General features: G+C 40.6%; 1 protein-coding gene across 1 annotated transcript; it reads right to left on the bottom strand.

The window, feature by feature from the left end:
- Nucleotides 1-10,918: 10,918 nt before the first annotated feature.
- LOC112254578 (guanine nucleotide-binding protein G(i) subunit alpha-3) lies at nt 10,919-17,013 on the bottom strand. Its single transcript, XM_024427281.2, has 8 exons — nt 16,190-17,013; nt 15,803-15,845; nt 15,490-15,631; nt 14,986-15,143; nt 13,777-13,905; nt 13,331-13,460; nt 12,318-12,471; nt 10,919-12,041 (listed from the first exon to the last, which is right to left on the bottom strand). Exons 1-8 carry the CDS (start codon nt 16,305-16,307, stop codon nt 11,851-11,853), a joined length of 1,065 nt encoding a protein of 354 aa, XP_024283049.1. The 5' UTR covers nt 16,308-17,013; the 3' UTR covers nt 10,919-11,850.
- Nucleotides 17,014-19,976: the final 2,963 nt, after the last annotated feature.

Below are 19,976 nucleotides of genomic sequence, written 5' to 3'. Positions count from 1 at the left end.
AAAATAAACACAGTTGACAGTGAGAGCACGTTTATTTTTTGCTGAGTTTACATACATTTTTAAAAAGGCACACGTAGCCTACATACACACAAACTATCTAGGTCAAATAGGGGAGAGACGTTGTGCCACAGGGTGTGGCTTTATCTGTTTTTTTAAACCAGGTTTGCTGTTTATTTGAGCAATATGAGATTGAAGGAAGTTCCATGCAATAAGGACTCTATAGAATACTGTATGTTTTCTTGAATTTGTTCTGGATTTGGGGACTATGAAAAGACCCCTGGTGGCATGTCTGGTGGGATAAGTGTGTGTCAGAGCTGTGTGTATGTTGACTATGCAAACAATTTGGGATTTTCAACACATGAATGTTTCTTACAAAAAGAAGAAGTGATGCAGACAGTCTCTCCTCAACTCTTAGCCAAGAGAGACTGGCATGCATAGTATTAATATTAGCCCTCTGATTACAATGAAGATCAAAATGTGCTGCTCTGTTCTGGGCCAGCTGCAGCTTAACTAGGTCTTTCCTTGCAGCACTGGACCACACGACTGGACAATAATCAAGATTAGACAAAACTAGAGCCTGCGGAACTTGCTTTTTGGAGTATGGTGTCAAAAAAGCAGAGCATCTCTTTTTTTACAGCTAGACATCTCCCCATCTTTGCAACCATTGAATCTATATGTTTAGACCACAACAGCTTACAATCTACGGTAATGCCAAGTAATTTAGTCTCCTCAACTTGTTCAACAGCCACACCAGATTCAGCTGAAGTCATTTAAGGAAGGATTTGTATCAAATACAATGTTCTTAGTTTTAGAGATGTTCAGGACCAGTTTATTACTGCCCACCCATTCTAAAACAGACTGCAACTCTTTGTTAAGGATTTCAGTGACCTCATTAGCTGTGGTTGCTGATACGTATATGGTTGAATCATCAGCATACATGGACACACATGCTTTGTTTAATGCCAGTGGCAGGTCATTGTTCAAAATAGAAAAGAGTATAGAGCCTAAAGAGCTGTCCTGCGGTATACCACGCTTTACATGTTCGACATTAGAGACGCCTCTGTTAAAGAAAATCCTTTGAGTTCTATTAGATAGATAGCTCTGAATCCACGATATGGCAGAGGTTGAAAAGCCATAGCACTTAAGTTTTTTCAACAACAGGTTATGGTCAATAATATCAAAGGCTGCAATGAAATCTAACAGTACAGCTCCCACAATCTTCTTATTATCAATTTCTTTCAAGCAATCGTTAGTAATTAGTGTCAGTGCAGTACACGTTGAGTGCCCTTCTCTATAAGCATGCTGAATGTCTGTTGTTAATTTGTTTACAGAGAAATAGCATTGTATTAGGTCAAACACAATTTTTTCCAACAGTTTGCTAAGAGCTGGCAGCAAGCTTATAGGTCTGCTGTTAGAACCAGTAAAGGCCACTTTACCACTCTTTGGTAGCGGAATTACTTTGGCTTCCCTCCAGGCCTGAGGACAAATACTTTCCTCTAGTCTCAGATTAAAAATATGACAGATAGGAGTGGCTATAGAGTCAGCTACCATCCTCAATAGCTTTCTATCTAACTTGTCAATACCAGGAGGTTTGTCATTATTGATCGTTAACAATAATTTTTCCACCTCTCCCACACTAACTTTACAAAATTCAAACTTGCACTGCTTTTCTTTCATTATTTGTTTTTTTATACATAAATATAATTGCTCACTGTTTGTCATGGGCATTTCCAGCCTAAGTTTGCCCACTTTGTCAATTAAATAATGATTAAAATAATTGGCAACATCAAATGGTTTTTGTGATGAATAAGCCATCAGATTCGATGAAAGATGGAGTTGATTTGTCTTCCTGCCCATAATTTCATTTAAAGTACTCCAAAGTTTTTTTCAATCATTCTTTGTATCATTGATCTTGGCTTCATAATAAAGTTATTTTTTCTTTTTGTTGAGTTTAGTCACATAATTTCTCAATTTGCAGTAAGCCAGTCAGATGTACAACCAGACTTATTAGCCACTCTTTTTGACCCATCTCTTTCAAGCATGTGTTTTTCAATTCCTCATCAATCTAACAGTCAGTTTCTTAACAGGTGCATGTTTATCAATAATTGGAAGAAGCAATTTCATAAATTCATCAAGTGCAGCGTCTGGATGCTCCTCATTAATCACATCAGACCAACAAATATTTTTAACATCATCCACATAAGAGCTACAAATAATTATTCAAAAAATCTAGGAAAGATTAACGGGAGGTATTTATCAACATAGGTTAAGGATAATAACGGTAGAAAGCACACACACATAGAAGGTAAATAGCACATACACATAGATTGTGAGAAGAAGCATAACAACAATAATAGGCAGAGAAGCAACGGACAGAAGGGCTCGACACCACTCATGTTTGGCTGGCTAAAGCCAACATGGAATGTTTTCTGGGGCTGTAATCTTGAAGGGAGCGAGTGATATAGAGGCATATTTCTACCAAATTGAAAAGGCCTGGAAATGTTTTGTTTGTTTTTAACCTAGGGGTTTGAGGAGATTTCCATTTTTCCTAGAGCCACGATATCTTGAAGGGGTACACACACACATGGAATTGTAGAAGTTTAATTTTCTGAATTTTAATTAAACACGTGAATTCATTAGAGAAGGGAATGTTCTGATGTTAAGTATTTAGGACATATTCTGAGCCAACAGGACAGGTACATGCTGTAATGATTCAGGATCATTGAGAGTAATCGAGGAAAACTTTATCAACTAGGTAATAATCTTAGAGATTACTACCATAGACATGTGAATTTTTCTAAAAATCCATGAGTGCAGACGGGGAGACAGTGAGACATTTAGTCAATATTTGGAAACAACCCATATTTAATACTGACTGTTATAAGAAAGAGCGACAAACAGATAGAAGGAAGGGCAGACGGAGAAGGGCTCCCCCGCCCTATACTGGGCCCTAAGGTGACCTTGATGGTTTGGGCGTATTAGGAGGAGGAGTGGGGGGGGGCAGGAAGTTAGCAAGATAGAGAGAGAGCCGATGGAATATGCGGAGAATGAGAGGGAGAGACTGGGAGTGAGGAGCAGGAGACCTGGAGCGTTACGAAGGTTAGAATCTCATAATAAGCCAGGATTGAGAGAAGATAGAAGTGACACAGAATAGTTCGATGACAATGAGAAGATACCCCAATCCCCACTCATAACCTTACTCAACCCCAGAGCTGGGGACGGAACATAACCAGACACGATAGAAGTCTATAGGGCATGGACACAGAGGGATGTAGCGAGGGCATTAGAAGAAGTTGCACATCCTAAGACAGGAATAGAGGGATTCAGAAGAGATTTTGGTTCGCTTAGCTTTAGGATATTAATTAATGGAGAGACTGTCAGCTCCATTGGTTTTTCAAATATGAAAAGTTAGGTGAGGAGGCAGGTATTTTAGTTTATATTTTAAGGGTAGGGTTATTAAATTCGCTAGGAAGAGATATGATGATTTTGTTGGAAGTAGTTGTTATCCTAACTAAAAGTGGAATGAAAGCTTAGTTGGTTTCAGGAACTAAGGTGTTAGACACTGAACCATTGCCCAGAAATTATTCGGCACAGCAGGCCAAAATAGTAGCATTGACTAGAGCCTGCGAAATAAGAAAGGAGAGAAAGGTTACTATTTACATAGACAGCACATATGCATTTAAAACCATACGAAGCAGCACAGATAAATCTTTAAAGTAGATAAGACACTTGACAGAGAATTGTTACAGGATAGCCAAGAACGAACGCCCCAGGGAGAATTAGACATGTGGAAAATGAAACGGGCGATCCTACAAGATAATGTCAGAAGGAGAATTTACTAATCTTACCTAAGTCATTGTTTAGATATGCAGCAATATTGACACATGGGCAGAGCCATGTGCCAACAGGGAGGAAGGATGGTAGAGCAGGTTAGGAAACATCAGGTGGTAGAGCAGGTTAGGAAACACCAGGTGGTAGAGCAGGTTAGGAAACACCAGGTGGTAGAGCAGGTTAGGAAACACCAGGTGGTAGTGCAGGTTAGGAAACACTAGGTGGTAGAGCAGGTTAGGAAACACTATGTGGTAGAGCAGGTTAGGAAACACCAGGTGGTAGAGCAGGTTAGGAAACACCAGGTGGTAGAGCAGGTTATGAAACACCAGGTGGTAGAGCAGGTTAGGAAACACTAGGTGGTAGAGCAGGTTAGGAAACACTATGTGGTAGAGCAGGTTAGGAAACACTAGGTGGTAGAGCAGGTTAGGAAACACTATGTGGTAGAGCAGGTTAGGAAACACTAGGTGGTAGAGCAGGTTAGGAAACACTAGGTGGTAGAGCAGGTTAGGAAACACTAGGTGGTAGAGCAGGTTAGGAAACACTAGGTGGTAGAGCAGGTTAGGAAACACCAGGTGGTAGAGCAGGTTATGAAACACCAGGTGGTAGTGCAGGTTAGGAAACACTAGGTGGTAGAGCAGGTTAGGAAACACCAGGTGGTAGAGCAGGTTATGAAACACCAGGTGGTAGAGCAGGTTAGGAAACACCAGGTGGTAGAGCAGGTTATGAAACACCAGGTGGTAGAGCAGGTTAGGAAACACCAGGTGGTAGAGCAGGTTAGGAAACACCAGGTGGTAGAGCAGGTTAGGAAACACCAGGTGGTAGAGCAGGTTATGAAACACCAAGTGGTAGAGCAGGTTAGGAAACACCAAGTGGTAGAGCAGGTTAGGAAACACCAGGTGGTAGAGCAGGTTATGAAACACCAAGTGGTAGAGCAGGTTAGGAAACACCAAGTGGTAGAGCAGGTTATGAAACACCAAATGGTAGAGCAGGTTAGGAAACACCAGGTGGTAGAGCAGGTTAGGAAACACCAAGTGGTAGAGCAGGTTAGGAAACACCAGGTGGTAGAGCAGGTTATGAAACACCAGGTGGTAGAGCAGGTTAGGAAACACCAGGTGGTAGAGCAGGTTATGAAACACCAGGTGGTAGAGCAGGTTAGGAAACACCAGGTGGTAGAGCAGGTTATGAAACACCAGGTGGTAGAGCAGGTTAGGAAACACCAGGTGGTAGAGCAGGTTATGAAACACCAGGTGGTAGAGCAGGTTAGGAACCACCAAGTGGTAGAGCAGGTTAGGAAACACCAGGTGGTAGAGCAGGTTAGGAAACACCATGTGGTAGAGCAGGTTAGGAAACACTAGGTGGTAGAGCAGGTTAGGAAACACTAGGTGGTAGAGCAGGTTAGGAAACACCAGGTGGTAGTGCAGGTTAGGAAACACTAGGTGGTAGAGCAGGTTAGGAAATACCAGGTGGTAGAGCAGGTTAGGAAACACTGCAGGTTAGGAAAGACTTAGTGGCCTAGAGGATAACTACTTAAAAAAAATAGAATATCCACTCCAACATTTGGAAATGGACTTCTTGAACTATTCCGAAGTGAGGGAAAGAAGGGGTGTTTAACAATAATATTTACGTATATTAAAGGGGTAGAAGCATGCCCAACTTACTTGATGGACATGATTATGGTAGTTAAAATATTAGGTCAAGATATTATGCCTAGAGTTGGTTTACTAGGATCTATTTCTTTAAATAATGGATGACATTCTAGCTAATCAGGTAGAACAAATAGAATGCCAGAATTAGGGACCAGAACAAGTAGACATAGAAGTTGAAGATATACTAGCAGAACACATGAAAAGACTGTTTGTTAACCAAACCTGTATGTCCAAGATTTTGTGTCAAACAGGTGAATTACAGGAGAATGTGATTCACTCAATCCAACCAGGAGACTGGGTGTTGATCCAGTCCCTGAGGAGAATAGACGGGAAGCAGCCCCGTTGGGAAGGCCCATACCAGGTTCTGTTAAACCACCGCCTTTGCCATTAGAATAGCCTAGAGAGTCACTTGGGTCCATGTTACCCACTGCAAGAAGGTATGTACACATATGAGCACGGCGGATCACACACAGAGTTAGGAGAAGAACCGAGTACCAACAGGGTCTGGGGGTTACCTCCTTAACGAAGATTTAACGAAGATTTCCTATCCCGACCGTTCATCACTGTGGGTGATCCTAGAAGTGTGAGTATGCGGTGGTACCTAGCAGACAGACTAAGGACAGGAGAGGGTTGGCGGTTTTTGGGAAGAGTAGGGGCTCTGAGCTGCATCACAGTCTTGGTAACCTTTCTGATACATCCAGATCCACCACCTTCCAGTACTAATTATATGACACCGTTGTCATTGATAAGAAGTAATAGATAAACTATATAATACACTGATGAGTGACTTACAGAGTAAGGAGTCAAAGAAGATCAAGGTGTATGATTTAAGGTAAACATTAAACAATTCCCTAGGAAAACAAATAACTTTACAGGGATTGGGTTGGCCAGATTGAAGTACTTGGCCAACCCACCTCGGTTCACTTTAACTCCTGATGAGTACCAGTGTTATAGATACAAGAATGGCACCAAGAACTCAGATGATTTTAATGGCTGAAAGGTAATCGTTAATGTGACTGACTTAGGTTAAGAAGTACAGGAGAAAATTCAGCACCTATAACTGATGTAGGGTGGGCACGGACCAGCAAAGGATGCATACGACAGAAACTACCAAAAAGTGTGGTTAGGAACTTGCGCCCTGGGGTTATTGGTCCAACTAGTTTGAGTTAGTCATCAGAGGCCAGTTAAAGGAGGCTAAAGTAGGCACAGGAGGAGTCTAGATGGATGCTATTGGCATCCTCAGGGAGGTTCCAGATGAATCAAATAGGTGAAGGCTTTACCACTACCTTATTTTGGTGGTTGACAATAAATACAAATGTGGATTGGATTAATGACATCTATTATAATCAACAGAGATGTGTGAATGATACTGGGGATGCAGTAAAGGGGTTCTCTGACCAATTATCCGCCACCTCCCTCATGACCTGGTAAAATAGACTGACTCTCGATATGTTATTGGCAGAAAAGGGCGGGGTATGTAGAATGATTGGGGTTCATTGCTGTACGTTTATTTTTTAATAACACAGCTCCAGATGGATCAGTGACCAAGGCACTGACAGGTTTTACCATTGTTGTGTCTTTGGCTATGCCGGATTAATTCCTAAAACATGCAATTCTATAAAATAATTTCTCCGTAATTAATATCACTTTATTGAGCTAATCATGTGAATGTAATTAACTAGAGAGTCAGGCACCACAAAATAATATTTATAGAGCTGTTATTTTCCGAATAAACTCTTAAAGATCTTGTAATATTTTACATCAATAGCAGTCAATATCAATCGTCATCTTACTTCAGTCTCATAATCTGAAAGTTGAAAATTCTTGGTTATCTGCAAGAACCCTGGCTAACAAGTTGAATCAGCAATCAAAATTGGGTTTAATTATTTATTTACTAAATACCTAACTAATTACACAGAATTCACATACACAAAGAATGAATTACGTCATAGGAAAACATCCCTAGTGGGCGGAACAGATATGACAACTTGTTACACAAAGGAAAGGGGCTGGGTTGAGTGAAAGAGCGTGAAGACAGGAACAAAGGCGACGCTGTGCTATCGTAATTACAGTATCTTATGCATTCTAAATTACTGCCCATTTGGAAAAGGAAAATGCAATACATTTTTCCTCTGAGCTATGCTTCAGTAGGTTGGTGGTAGATGGAAGACCGTGTTGCCAAACCGAGGCCTCTGTCCTTTAAAGAATGTCTCTGGTGGTCACTTGGATAAGTTGTAGTAACGTCATTGTGTGGTAGATGGGATACTCTGTCTGTTCCTTCCTAACCTGCGTTTGTAGCTGCGGTCGCTAACTCAACGGCTAGGAGGTATCACTTCTGTCGTGAATAAGAGTTCAAAGTACATACCATTCGCAACCAAAGGTCATGCTGATGTTGGCTTCGTTGTGTAGTTTTATCTGAACCATTCTGACATAGGATCGTCATCCTGCCTCATCAGAACAGGAAGTTCTATTGTCGTCAAGGCTTTATATAGGAAGGGAGAAAAGGGGTGTGGTTCATAGTTTACAACCTCTCTCTCTTCACATGGGCGGGCCACTGAGTGAGCAGCAATATCTTATGAAAACCTACATCTCACATTTTAGAAGCTAAAACCACATTTCATCCAATCACAAATAATTTCATATTCAAACATTTAAATTGAACAACAACTCCATGTGAATCCGATAACTCTGATGTGTAGACTTTCCACTGTAGAGTTTGTCATCTTATCATTGATGAGAATGTCTCAGATGACAACCGAACTGACATCATATTCATTAAGTACCACCGCATATGTTCAATTGTTCAGATTTCCAGAATATAGTTAATTTCCCCCCACATTCTGACATTCCCAGAATCTCTATGTTAACCAAGGGTTTTGCAAATGTAACCTCAATAGGGTAGAGAGAGGAAAAAGGGGGGAAGAGGTATTTATGACTGTCATAAACCTACCCCCCCAGGCCAACGTCATGACACCACATTAGCTCATGAGTTAGCAGAGAACTCTGGGGTGGATATTTCCCTGACAGGGTGGTTTGACAGTATGTTTGGGAAATGGAAAAATGCCATAATCAATGTGTTGTGCGCAACTTTCACCTGTTTGCGTGTTTTGGTTCTGTGTGGATGTTGTTTGGTCCCATGTGTGAGAGGTTTAATCACCAGAAATCTAGTGATCGATGACGCAACAGATGGTGAGATATGGGCCGATTCCGAGCTCCGACCAGTGGGATGACGAATACAGGCTTCCAGGCCTAGGAGATGGCTCCGTTTCTTTTAACTACGAGGAGCCAATGTTAGATGAGACTATTTTCAATGTTTAGACAAGACTGTTCAATTGATGAAGATTATAATAAAAATGTTTCAAAAGAGTTATGATTGGATATAGGCTTGGAACAGTCATTGATGAGTAATCGAATGTAAATACATGTATTGGTTTGGTTTATTCTTGTATAACATTTATGTTTCCATACAGTGTTTGATGTATCAGTGTGTATTATTTAGTCATTAAAGGGTGGATTGATAAGGGAATTATTAATTATTATCAAACCCATGGTTTTACAGATCTCGGGGATTGGTCAGAGCTATTGATTGTCAGTTATCATTGGGATTGAAAATTCTCTTGACAATACAGCAACTCCTCCCCCATAAGCATTTATGTCTCTTCTATAAATGTTATATCTTTGTATTGCTACTGATGTATCATCAAATTAATTATCTAAGTGAGTCTCAGAAATGGCTAATATATGAATGTTATCTGATGTTAGCAAGTTATTGATGTCATTAACCGTATTTCTAAGGCTACATATATCAATATGGGCTACTTTCAGCCCTTTCCTGGGTAGCTTATCAGAGATAGACATAATATTGAAAAGAGCAGACAAAGCAAGAGAAAAAAATACATTCAGCAGTCCATTAATCAATTGATGTGTGTGTGTGTGTGTGTGTGTGTATATGTATGTGTGTGTGTGTGTGCGTGTGTGCGTGCATGCGTGCTGCGGAGTTGAGGCTATGAACCCATAGGCTTGGCTCTCTCATCCCTTCCAGGCTTCTGGGAGGGAGGGTGGACAATGAGCCTGTCGTAGCGGATGTACGCAATGTCCCCACGTGCTCTGGCAGCTTTCATGGGTGGGATCAGTCTTTCCTCTTCTGGCGCACAGCTTCAGGATAGTCCTCGTTGAGGAAGATATACGTTCCTCTCAAGTTCTTGGCTCTTTCCAGAACAGCTACTATGTCCTTGAACCTCAGGAACTTGACCACTATCGGCTTGGGCCTATCATCTAGGCCGGTGGTGGGTTTTCCAGTCCTGTGGGCGTGCTCAACCTCAATCTTCCTGTGGTCCATGTTCAATTTGGGGCAGCAGGTAGCCTAGTGGTTAGAGTGTTGGACTAATAACCAAAAGGTTGCAAGATCAAATCCCTGAGCCGACAAGGGAAAAATCTGTTGCTCTGCCCCTGAACAAGTTTGTTAACCACTGTTCATAGGCCGTCATTGAAAATAAGAATTTGTTCTTAATTGACATTGCTAGTAAAATAAATAAAACATTTTCTGAGATCATTTCCCTCACTTTGTCCTCAGACTCAATTAAGGTCTCGTGGAGATTATGCAATTCCATCCACAACCATGTTGTTTCACCTTGATTGCCCCTCGAGATCTCATTGTTATCATGGACTCAGACAGAACTGATGTCATCTTGCCGTTCTGTTTCAACTTGTCGAGCTGACACTGGGAGAACTGCAAACTGTTCTTCAGGTCGTCCATTCTTCTATTAGTAGAATCCAGAAGTATTTGAACAAAACACTTGACACTATTTTCTTGTTGTAACAACTGCTTATAGGTCTCTTTATGTTCATTTAAAAGATCCTTGATGAACAGAGCAAAGTACAGAGAGATCCTTGATGAAAACCTGCTCCAGAGTACTCAGGACCAGACTGGGGCAAAGTTTTACCTTCCAACAGGACAATGACCCTAAGCACACAGCCAAGACAAAACGAGTGGCTCAGCCAGAGTTCAGACTTGAACATCTCTGGAGAGCACTGAAAATAGCTGTGCAGCAATGTTCCCCAACCAACCTGAGAGATTGAGAGGATCTGCAGAAAAGTATGAGAGAAACTGCCCAAATACAAGTGTCAAGCTTGTAGCGTCATACCAAAGAAGACTTAAGCAGTAATCGTTGCCAAAGGTGCTTCAACAAAGCACTGAGGGTCTGAATACTTTAAATTGACATTTTTGTATAAATTTGCACAAATCTAAGAACCTGTTTTGCTTTGTCATTGTGGTGTATTGTGTGTAGATTGAAGGGGAAGAACTATCAATTTTAGAATAAGGCTGTAACGTAATAAAATGTTGAAGTCAAGGGGTCTGAATAGTTTCTGAACCCACTGTATGAGAATCAACAGTATAACTTTTTTACAATCTTATAATTACTATTGAGTAATCAGACAAGTTTGGCCCACATTCAATTTAATCAAAGGAACATTCATGTTAAATGTCCAAATGGCAATGTGATTAACATAAAAAGGAGCATTTCAATGGCAAATACTTAGTTTCTAATAAGGCCACTAAGTGAAAGGCCATAATCTTTATACAAATAGTTATATACAAAGATAATCCAAAGAAAATAGGCAACATAATCCAAGTCAAGGCAACCATTACAAAAGCTTATTCTTTAAAAGTGGTTTAAAACATCAAGTGATATCATCTGAAAATTAATCTCTTACAGTTGGTTTACAGCCAGTAAACTACTTAAGTGTTATGTAACGATCTGAATAGTGATGAATTAAAACAATAAGAATTCAGCATATTAACATTACCAAGAGATAATTAAAAATACTTAACACTAGTGTACAAGGCCATGACCATTTATACTGTAAGAAAGACTTAGTTATAAAGACAGTTATAAAGAGTTATCAAAACTCAGAAAATGCATAATAGTTGATATCCTATTCAACATTTACAATGTAATTAATACCTTTTAACCCTTTAAAGTGAACGCTGAAAGCCTAAGTGCAGATGTTTGAAAGGTTTGACAGATATTTGGCAATAACATTCAAAAATTAGAAATCCAACACTCACAACTTAAAAAGTCCATAGCCATGAATCCACAACAAAAGTATAGAAAAGCAAAAGCACATAAGTGGCCTATGTAATCTTGTCTTGAAATATCCAAGGATTCATCATACATTATGGCAACAGTATATGGTCTAACAACCCCCATGTACTCTGCAGCCTACTTCTGCAGTTCAAACACTGAACCTTTCCAATAGCCAATCATAGATGTGGACTGTCAATGGCAATGAGCAATTCCCACTTGTAAATGCGCAAGAGGATTCCAACACACTCCCGCCCCTATGATGACAGGCAGATGTTGCAGGAGTCTCAGTACAAGCCAACCTCCTTCAGGCTGGCTTTGATAATGACATCAGTGACAGCGTCAAAGACAAACTGCACGTTCTTAGTGTCAGTAGCACAAGTGAAATGGGTGTAGATCTCCTTTGTATCCTTCCGCTTGTTCAAGTCTTCAAACTGACACTGAATGTAGGTTGACGCCTCTTTGTATGTGTTTGGACCTAGAGTAGTGGAAGAGAATGTATTCAATCTCATTTATGCACTTATTCTCAAAGGACATGCAAAATAGGTATAACTCAATACACTGCTTTGGGCAAAGTAGTAATTTCCTATTATGGACAAACACTTGCTAAACTTTAATTTCCTGCTTTGCCAAAGTGTGTCCCTGAGGCTCCTCCCATATTGCACAAGCTAATATTTCAAGATAGAGGTATTACTCATTACTCAGACATCTCAAACAAGAACCCACTATGTACAGCTGCTCTCCACTGATGTACCTGAGTACTCTGGGTAGCAGATAGTGAGCGGGCTCTTCTGGATCTTGTCCTCAAACAGATCCTTCTTGTTGAGAAAGAGGATGACGGAGGTGCCCGTGAACCACTTGTTGTTACAGATGGAGTCAAATAGCTTCATGCTCTCATGCATACGGTTCTAAAGAGATGAGCAGTGTCAGGGTCTGTGTGGGTGAAACTGTTATGCAATCTCTTTTGATAAGACTTGATATACAGTACCAGTCAAAAGTTTGGACACACCTACTCATTCAAGGATTTTCTACATTGTAGAATAACAGGTTAAGTGCTGGTTAAGTGTGCCTTGAATTCTAAATAAATAACAAACAGTGTCATCAGCAAAGCAACCCCACATCTTCACACCTCCTCCATGCTTCACATGGTAACCACACATGCGAAGATCATCCATTTACCTACTCTGCATCTTACAAAGGCACGGCGGTTGGAACCAAAAATCTCAAATTTGGACTCATCAGACCAAAAGACAGATTTCCACCAGTCTAATGTCCATTGCTCGTGTTTCTTGGCCCAAGCAAGTCTTCTTATTGGTGTCCTTTAGTTGTGTTTCTTTGTAGCAATTCAACCACTAAAGGCCTGATTCACAGTCTCCTCTGAACAGTTGATGTTGAAATGTGTCTGTTACTTGAACTCTGTGAAGAACTTATTTGGGCTGCAATCTGAGGTGCAGTTAACTGTAGTGAACTTATCCTCTGCAGCAGAGATAACTGTGGGTCTTCCTTGCAAAGCAAAGGGTGGCTACTTTGAAGAATATCAAATATAAAATATTTTCTAAACACTTTCGGTTACTACATGATTCCATGTGTTATTTCATAGTTTTGATGATGTCTTCACTTGTTCTAGAATGTAGAAAATAGTAAAAATAAAGAAAAATCCTGAAATTAGGTGTTCAAACTTTTGACTGGTACTGTACATTTTATACTGCACAACCTTGTAAATACCACAGGACTATAGATCTAGAGTTGATGCCCTGTCCCACTCACCATCTCCTCATCCTCAGCAAGCACCAGGTCATAGTCACTAAGCGCCACACAGAAGATGATGGCTGTGACTCCCTCAAAGCAGTGGATCCACTTCTTCCTCTCTGACCTCTGACCCCCCACATCAAACATCCTGCAGCCAGGATGAGTCAGACAGAGACATGAGGAAGTGAGAAAAATAGGACATTAAAAAAATGGGTATGAAAGGCAGTGAAACATTCATATTTTATGATTATTTTACTAGGCAAGTCAGTTAAGAACAAATTCTTATTTTCAATGACGGCCTAGGAACAGTGGGTTAACTGCCTGTTCAAGGGCAGAACGACAGATTTTGTACCCTGTCAGCTCAGGGATTTGAATCACATTAGTGAATCATTATCTGTAGGGACAAAGTGCCTCAGTGATTATTAGTGTCAGTGCACAGAGTGCTGTGTTAACAGGTTACTGACTTGAAGTAGAGGTCCTTGAATGTGAAGTGTGTCTCCACGATGCCGGTGGTCTTGACTCTGGTCCGCAGAACATCCTGCTGCGTGGGCACATAGTTCTGCTGGGATATCCTGTCCAAGTCATTCAGGTAACTGAGGAGAAAGCAGACTGACTTAATGTAAAAAGTTACTTAAACACTACTACTTGCCAATTGTTGGATAATACAGTGAGCCAAGACATGCAAATGGAAGTTCTGATTTTGAATCAACTATGGATTCGAACAACAATGCAAGTGAACAAATAAAGCCAATATGGAGGAATATAAAATAAACAAAGAAATGATTCCTAAAACAACTCAGAGAGCTTGTAATCATATAGTCTGTCTCGTTTGCCTTGAGTCCTGAAATCTCCCGTTTTTCCCTAAATAAACTAAGTGACGGCAACTAGGGCCGGGACCATACCAGTATTGTGATACTCGTTAGTATCATGGCAAGGAAACGAAACACTAAGCGGATTTATGTTGGAAACAAACATGTTGTCATCCAGTCACATTTATTTATTTATTTTCCAAGCAATAGCACAAAATATTTAGTATAGTAGGTTTTTAAAGGACCAAAGAGTGGTCTGCTTCCGGTTTTCATTTTTGCCATGGAAAGAATATTGCGAGAATGGTATTGTCCTGGCACTAACGGCAACCTGTTCCTGCCTTTAGGGCCGGAACTTCCCGTTTCTATTGTTTCAGCAGTGTGGTGCAACAGCAGCAGTCTATCACAGGGTTCCTCCTTTCATGTCCTCACTGGTATCAGAGGAGTCAGACATGTCTCAAACTAGGAGTCAGTTTCAGGGAAATCATTTGTACCTAGCCAACTTATCTAGCAACAGGGGACTTTTTCCTGGTCCATGACTAACTCCCCCTCCCTCCTTCAGGCTATGCGCAAACCCTACACCTCAACCTGAGCACTTCCATTCTGCCACCTCTGGTCTCTTGGCCCTCCAACCGCTACAGGGGTCAGCTCCAGTTCAGCCCAGTCCAAGCGCTTCTGTCCTGGCAACGGCTTCCCCCTGAAGTTCAGACAGTCCCTGCACATCTTCCGAAAACATTTGAAACTACCTCTTCAAAGAGGATGGCCAAGTGTGCAAGACGATATCCCTCCTATCATTCACTATGGTTCTCTGGTCATTTTAATACTTGATTCACGCAGTTTTACAGCAGATATTTGTAATGCTCTTACTATGAGGCTGAGTCGTTGAGCTGGTACTCTCTGGACCTGCCAAAGCAGATCTGGACCCCTCCATCCTGCCATAACCTCTTGATGACCCCAGCCAGTTCAGGGGTCATGACCCCTTCCTCTGCTGAGCTGGCCAAGGTAAAGAGCTGGCGGGCATCATCCTGGAGCCAAGCAAACAGTTACCAAAAAGAAACTACTTCTGACAGCTCTCATCCTTGTGGGAACAGTATGACAACAGAAAAATGTCACTCAAATCAACATGTTAGGTACAGAATCAGCTTTCAAGTGATTTCCTTCACATGCTGACCATCCATGTTGGAATGGAATGTCTCTGCAGCCGGTGGATCATTCTGTACATTGTTCTTGTAAAGTTCATACTTCCTTGTAGTCATAACAAAGAGAAACAACACTTACTGTGGTATTTTACAAATGGGGAAAAAGCAGTAGTAAACTACATACACTGTTCTAAAACCACTGGAATGTAAGAGAATCTTCAAGCTGACTCACTGATCTTGCTGTGTCCCCAAAGTCAATGGCGAGCCTGCCCATGGCTCTGATGATGGCGATGATGGACTGGATGGTGTTGCTGTAAACCACAACCCTGTACTGGCTACACTCCTCCTGTGTGTAGCCATCCTCATGGATGATTCTGGGTGCAGGAAGAGAAGGTTATCATGCACATCTTACTGGTGCTTGTGGTCAACATCTAATCTAGATAACATCTCAAAGGCTCCTAAATGATTAATCCCTTCATAAGTGTTCCTAATCAGTAAAAAGCTGTTTTTGGGGTGTGCACAAAACTGTTGAAATATGTACTCACTTCATCTGCTTTACAACAGTGCTCTTCCCAGACTCCCCAGCACCTTGAAGTGAAAAGTTTAGTGGTAAAGAGAGAAGCCATAAGATCAGGTAGAAAGTTTCAACTCTTAGCTCCACTAAACGTGTAAAGATATAAAAACAATCACGCAGTCAGTGCTCAGAACCAGCAGAATCCATCTGTTTATGTTCTACACCCCCCCACCCTACTGCTTTGGGGCCTTTACACCTGGTCTGAGAATCTAGCGGAAACAATTAGGCTACACCATGAGCATGAAAGCTCAAATGAAAGTTGTCATGATCATTCAGTCATGAGCCCTACATAAAAGTAATCAATTAGACAAACACCCTCTTCAGACCCTGCCAATGTCAGTCACATAGGAACACTCACCTAGAAGCAACAATTTGACTTCACTTGAAGCCTTTTCGCCAGATTCTCTCAGATTCCGATCAATGATTTTACTCCTCTCCATGGCAGCTTTATCTTCGGCACTTAGTGTGCAACCCATTTTGATCCCAGCAGGTAAATCCTAAATACTATGATAATGTAAAGCTGGAAAGCTATCTGGCGTTTGACAAGTTATCCAAATGGAAAAAACGTTCAGTAAAAAAGACGGAATGACATTCTAATTCTAACCACAAAGTTGTACTGTTGTGTCTGTCAAACGCTTGCCGCAGAATTCTGGTCCATGTTAACTACGACACGTTTCCAAACTATATTTGTGCGACGAGCATAATGGGGGCAAAAAAGGGAGAAAAAAAAAGGCGTTGGCCAGCAAGCTAGCTAGTACATGTTAGCTTTTACTATGCATATGTCATGTAACTTGCTAGGAAGCCGAATACTTAACGTTTTAATAGAGGAGCATGAAAATTCAACATTCATTCGAAGAAACAAATGAAGTAGCTAGTTACCAAATTAACTTAATGTTAGGTAGGTAGAAATTGTCCGTTTGGCTAAACAAAGTTAGTAGCTAACTGTAGCTTTAAGTTCTTTCCGGGTTGGCTTGAAAAGTTTTTTTTTTTTTTTTGCTGAATATCGTGAGTTAAAAGTTTACACACGAAAAAAAATCTCAACACCCTAAACTGATTCAAAATACTCACGCACGTCTAAATACTACTGGCTGTTGACTGCTCTTTTGTTAACAATTGAAATTGTCTGGCCCTACAATTATGCAAGTTTGCAGATGAGATGAGCAAACAAATGTTGATTCTCATCGTCATGTGACGCGGAAATCAAGCAAAATAATTGCTGGGTCTGATGGGAAATGAAGTCTAAATCTATCAGTAATTGATTACAGTGATTCTCAACCACGGGGCATGAGAGGACTAGGAGCTTTCAGGGTGTCTGAAAAAGCATAAAACGAACACATTGAAAATTACAGCAGCTAGACTAAAAGGTGGTCCCCAGATTGTTTGAGAGCGTTTCAAAGATTTTACTGAGTTACGGTTCATATAAGGAAATCGGTCAATTTAAAAAAAAGAATTAGTCCCTAATTTATGGATTTCACATTTTTATTTTATTTCACCTTTATTTAACCAGGTAGGCTAGTTGAGAAGTTCTCATTTGCAACTGCGACCTGGCCAAGATAAAGCATAGTAATTCGACACATACAACAACACAGAGTTACACATGGAATAAACAAAACATTGTCAATAATACAGTAGAACAAAATAAAACAAAAGGTCTATATAATTTTGGATTGGAGATGCTTAATGTGAGTGTGGAAGGAGAGTTTACAGTCGAACCAGACACCTAGGTATTTGTAGTTGTCCACGTATTCTAAGTCAGAGCCGTCCAGAGTAGTAATGCTGGACTGGCGAGCAGGTGCAGGCAGTGATCGGTTGAAAAGCATGCATTTAGTTTTACTTGCATTTAAGAGCAGTTGGAGGCATGACTGGGAATATATTGTAGATATGCATCTGTTGGTAAAATAAAAAGGCAAGGGCGTGGATCCGTTTCTGATGTGACCACCGTTTGTTTGATGCAGCATTGAGTTTATCAGGTTGTTGATTGTGTTGTCCCACTCCTCTTCAATGGCTGTGCGATGTTGCTGGATATTGGCGGGAACTGGAACACACTGTCGTACACGTAGATCCATAGCATCCCAAACATGCTCAATGGGTGACATGTCTGGTGAGTATGCAGGCCACGGAAGAACTGGGACATTTTCAGTTTCCAGGAATTGTGTACAGATCCGCAAATCCTTGCAATGGGGCCGTGCATTAAAATAGCTGAAAATCAAAATCTTGCTGAAATATGAGGTAATTGCGGCAGATGAATGGAACGAAAATGGTACAGCTTATGGTACAGAAATTAACATGCAAATCTCTGGCAACAGCTCTGATGAGCATTCCTGCAGTCCGCATGATAATTACATGCTCCCTCAAACCTTGAGACATCTGTGGCATTGTGTTGTGTGACAAAACCTTTTATTGTCCCCAGCACAAGACTCACCCGTGTAATGAGTATGCTGTTTAATCAGCTTCTTGATATGCCACACCTGTCAGGTGGATGGATTATCTTTGCAAATGAGAAATGCTCACTAACAGGGATGTAAACAAAATTGTTTACAAAATTTGAGAGAAATAAGCGTTCTGTGCGCATGGAAAATTTCTGTCAGGTTGCGTGTTTGAATCGCATCACAAACAACTTTAGCATTTTAGCAACTTTGCAACTATTTACTACTTTTTAGGTACTTTGAAACTACTTAGCTAACCCTTAACATGTTAGCTAACCCTTCCACACACCTTAACCCTTTAACATAACTCCAAAACTTAACCCTAACCTTAATCCTAATCTTAACTCCTAAACCCTAGCCCAGCTAATGCTAGCCACAACAAATAGGAATACGTAACATATCATACAAAATGTCAGTGGTTATATGTTGCCATGGGAATAGCAGAGCCTGGAGAAGCTGGGGGCTGGTTTACTGAGGGGTCTTTGCTGAGGAGGAGGTGTGAAGGGAGGCCTGTTGAGTTTCAACATAAATGTAACTGTACTAGGTCAGCAACAAGATCGTGGTAAAAAAAACGACAGGGCATTTCATGCATAGTATTACACTTATTGAACAGTCAGAATTATTTGTTTGAATTTAGGGGTAGGAGTTTGCTTGTGCATTTACTCTAGTGAATTCCAACTGAAAAATAATACATTATTGTCCTACACTGTAAATTGTGTCACTGCTGATTATTTCAACAGTATCTATTTGTCCTAAGCTGGTAAACCCTGTCCTACATCTACACTCTCTTCTCTTTCTGTCTATCCACTACTCTCATAATATAATGAGTGAAATGTGAAAGTGTCCATCGTGCCCTTTGTTGTGACTGTTTTTCTCTTTTCTTTTACCTGAAGGTCAGATCACCGACTCCGACTTTGAAGTTAAAATGTCACCCCGAGGTTAGAGTATTTGAACTGCATCTTTCCCCCTCTTTCAATGGTATATCAAAGCAATGAGGGGCACCGACCACATACAGTGAACTACAATACTGCTCCACCCACCAGCTAATGGAAATAGAGATGAGCCACCCAAATAACCTCCATTAAGAAAGTTAACATCAATCCTGCACACAAACAAATATATTCATCAATCCTCAACATAATGCTAATTACCTTTTTGGAGGATCAAAACATTCTGGTGGAAGAACAAAATGGTTTTCCTAAATCCAGAGCCTACATACTGTAGATCATATATTTTCGGTCTGTACAATAATTGGAAATTGATCACACGAAGAGAAGCCTACTTTTGCATGTTTCATTGATTTCCAGAAAGCTTTTGATTTTGTAAATAGGGATCTTTTAGCATATAGTTTGTTAAAGACAGGGGTTGAAGGGAAATTTTATCACGCAATCCAGTCTCTTTACAAAGTATCATTTGCTTGTGTGCGTGTTAATGAATATCGTACAGATTGGTTTCCAACACCCTCAGGTGTAAAACAAGAAGACGGCATATCACCGACTTTGTTTGCTATGTTTATAAATTATTTGCCAAAATAAATTAAACAGTTAAATATTGGAGTAAGATATTATGATGAAATGCTGATGATATTATTTTGATGGCAGAAAATGAACAAAACCTGCAGAACATGTTATTATGTGCACACAATTGGTGTAAAAGATGGAGACTCATGATCAACCAGACAAATACACAGATAATGCATTTTAGAAAACCAGGTACTAA

This window comes from Oncorhynchus tshawytscha, linkage group LG07 (genome assembly GCF_018296145.1).
Source record: "Oncorhynchus tshawytscha isolate Ot180627B linkage group LG07, Otsh_v2.0, whole genome shotgun sequence".
Lineage (NCBI taxonomy): Eukaryota > Metazoa > Chordata > Actinopteri > Salmoniformes > Salmonidae > Oncorhynchus > Oncorhynchus tshawytscha.
The sequence above is the reverse complement of the archived record's forward strand: the minus strand, read 5'-3'. Positions and strand labels throughout refer to the sequence as shown.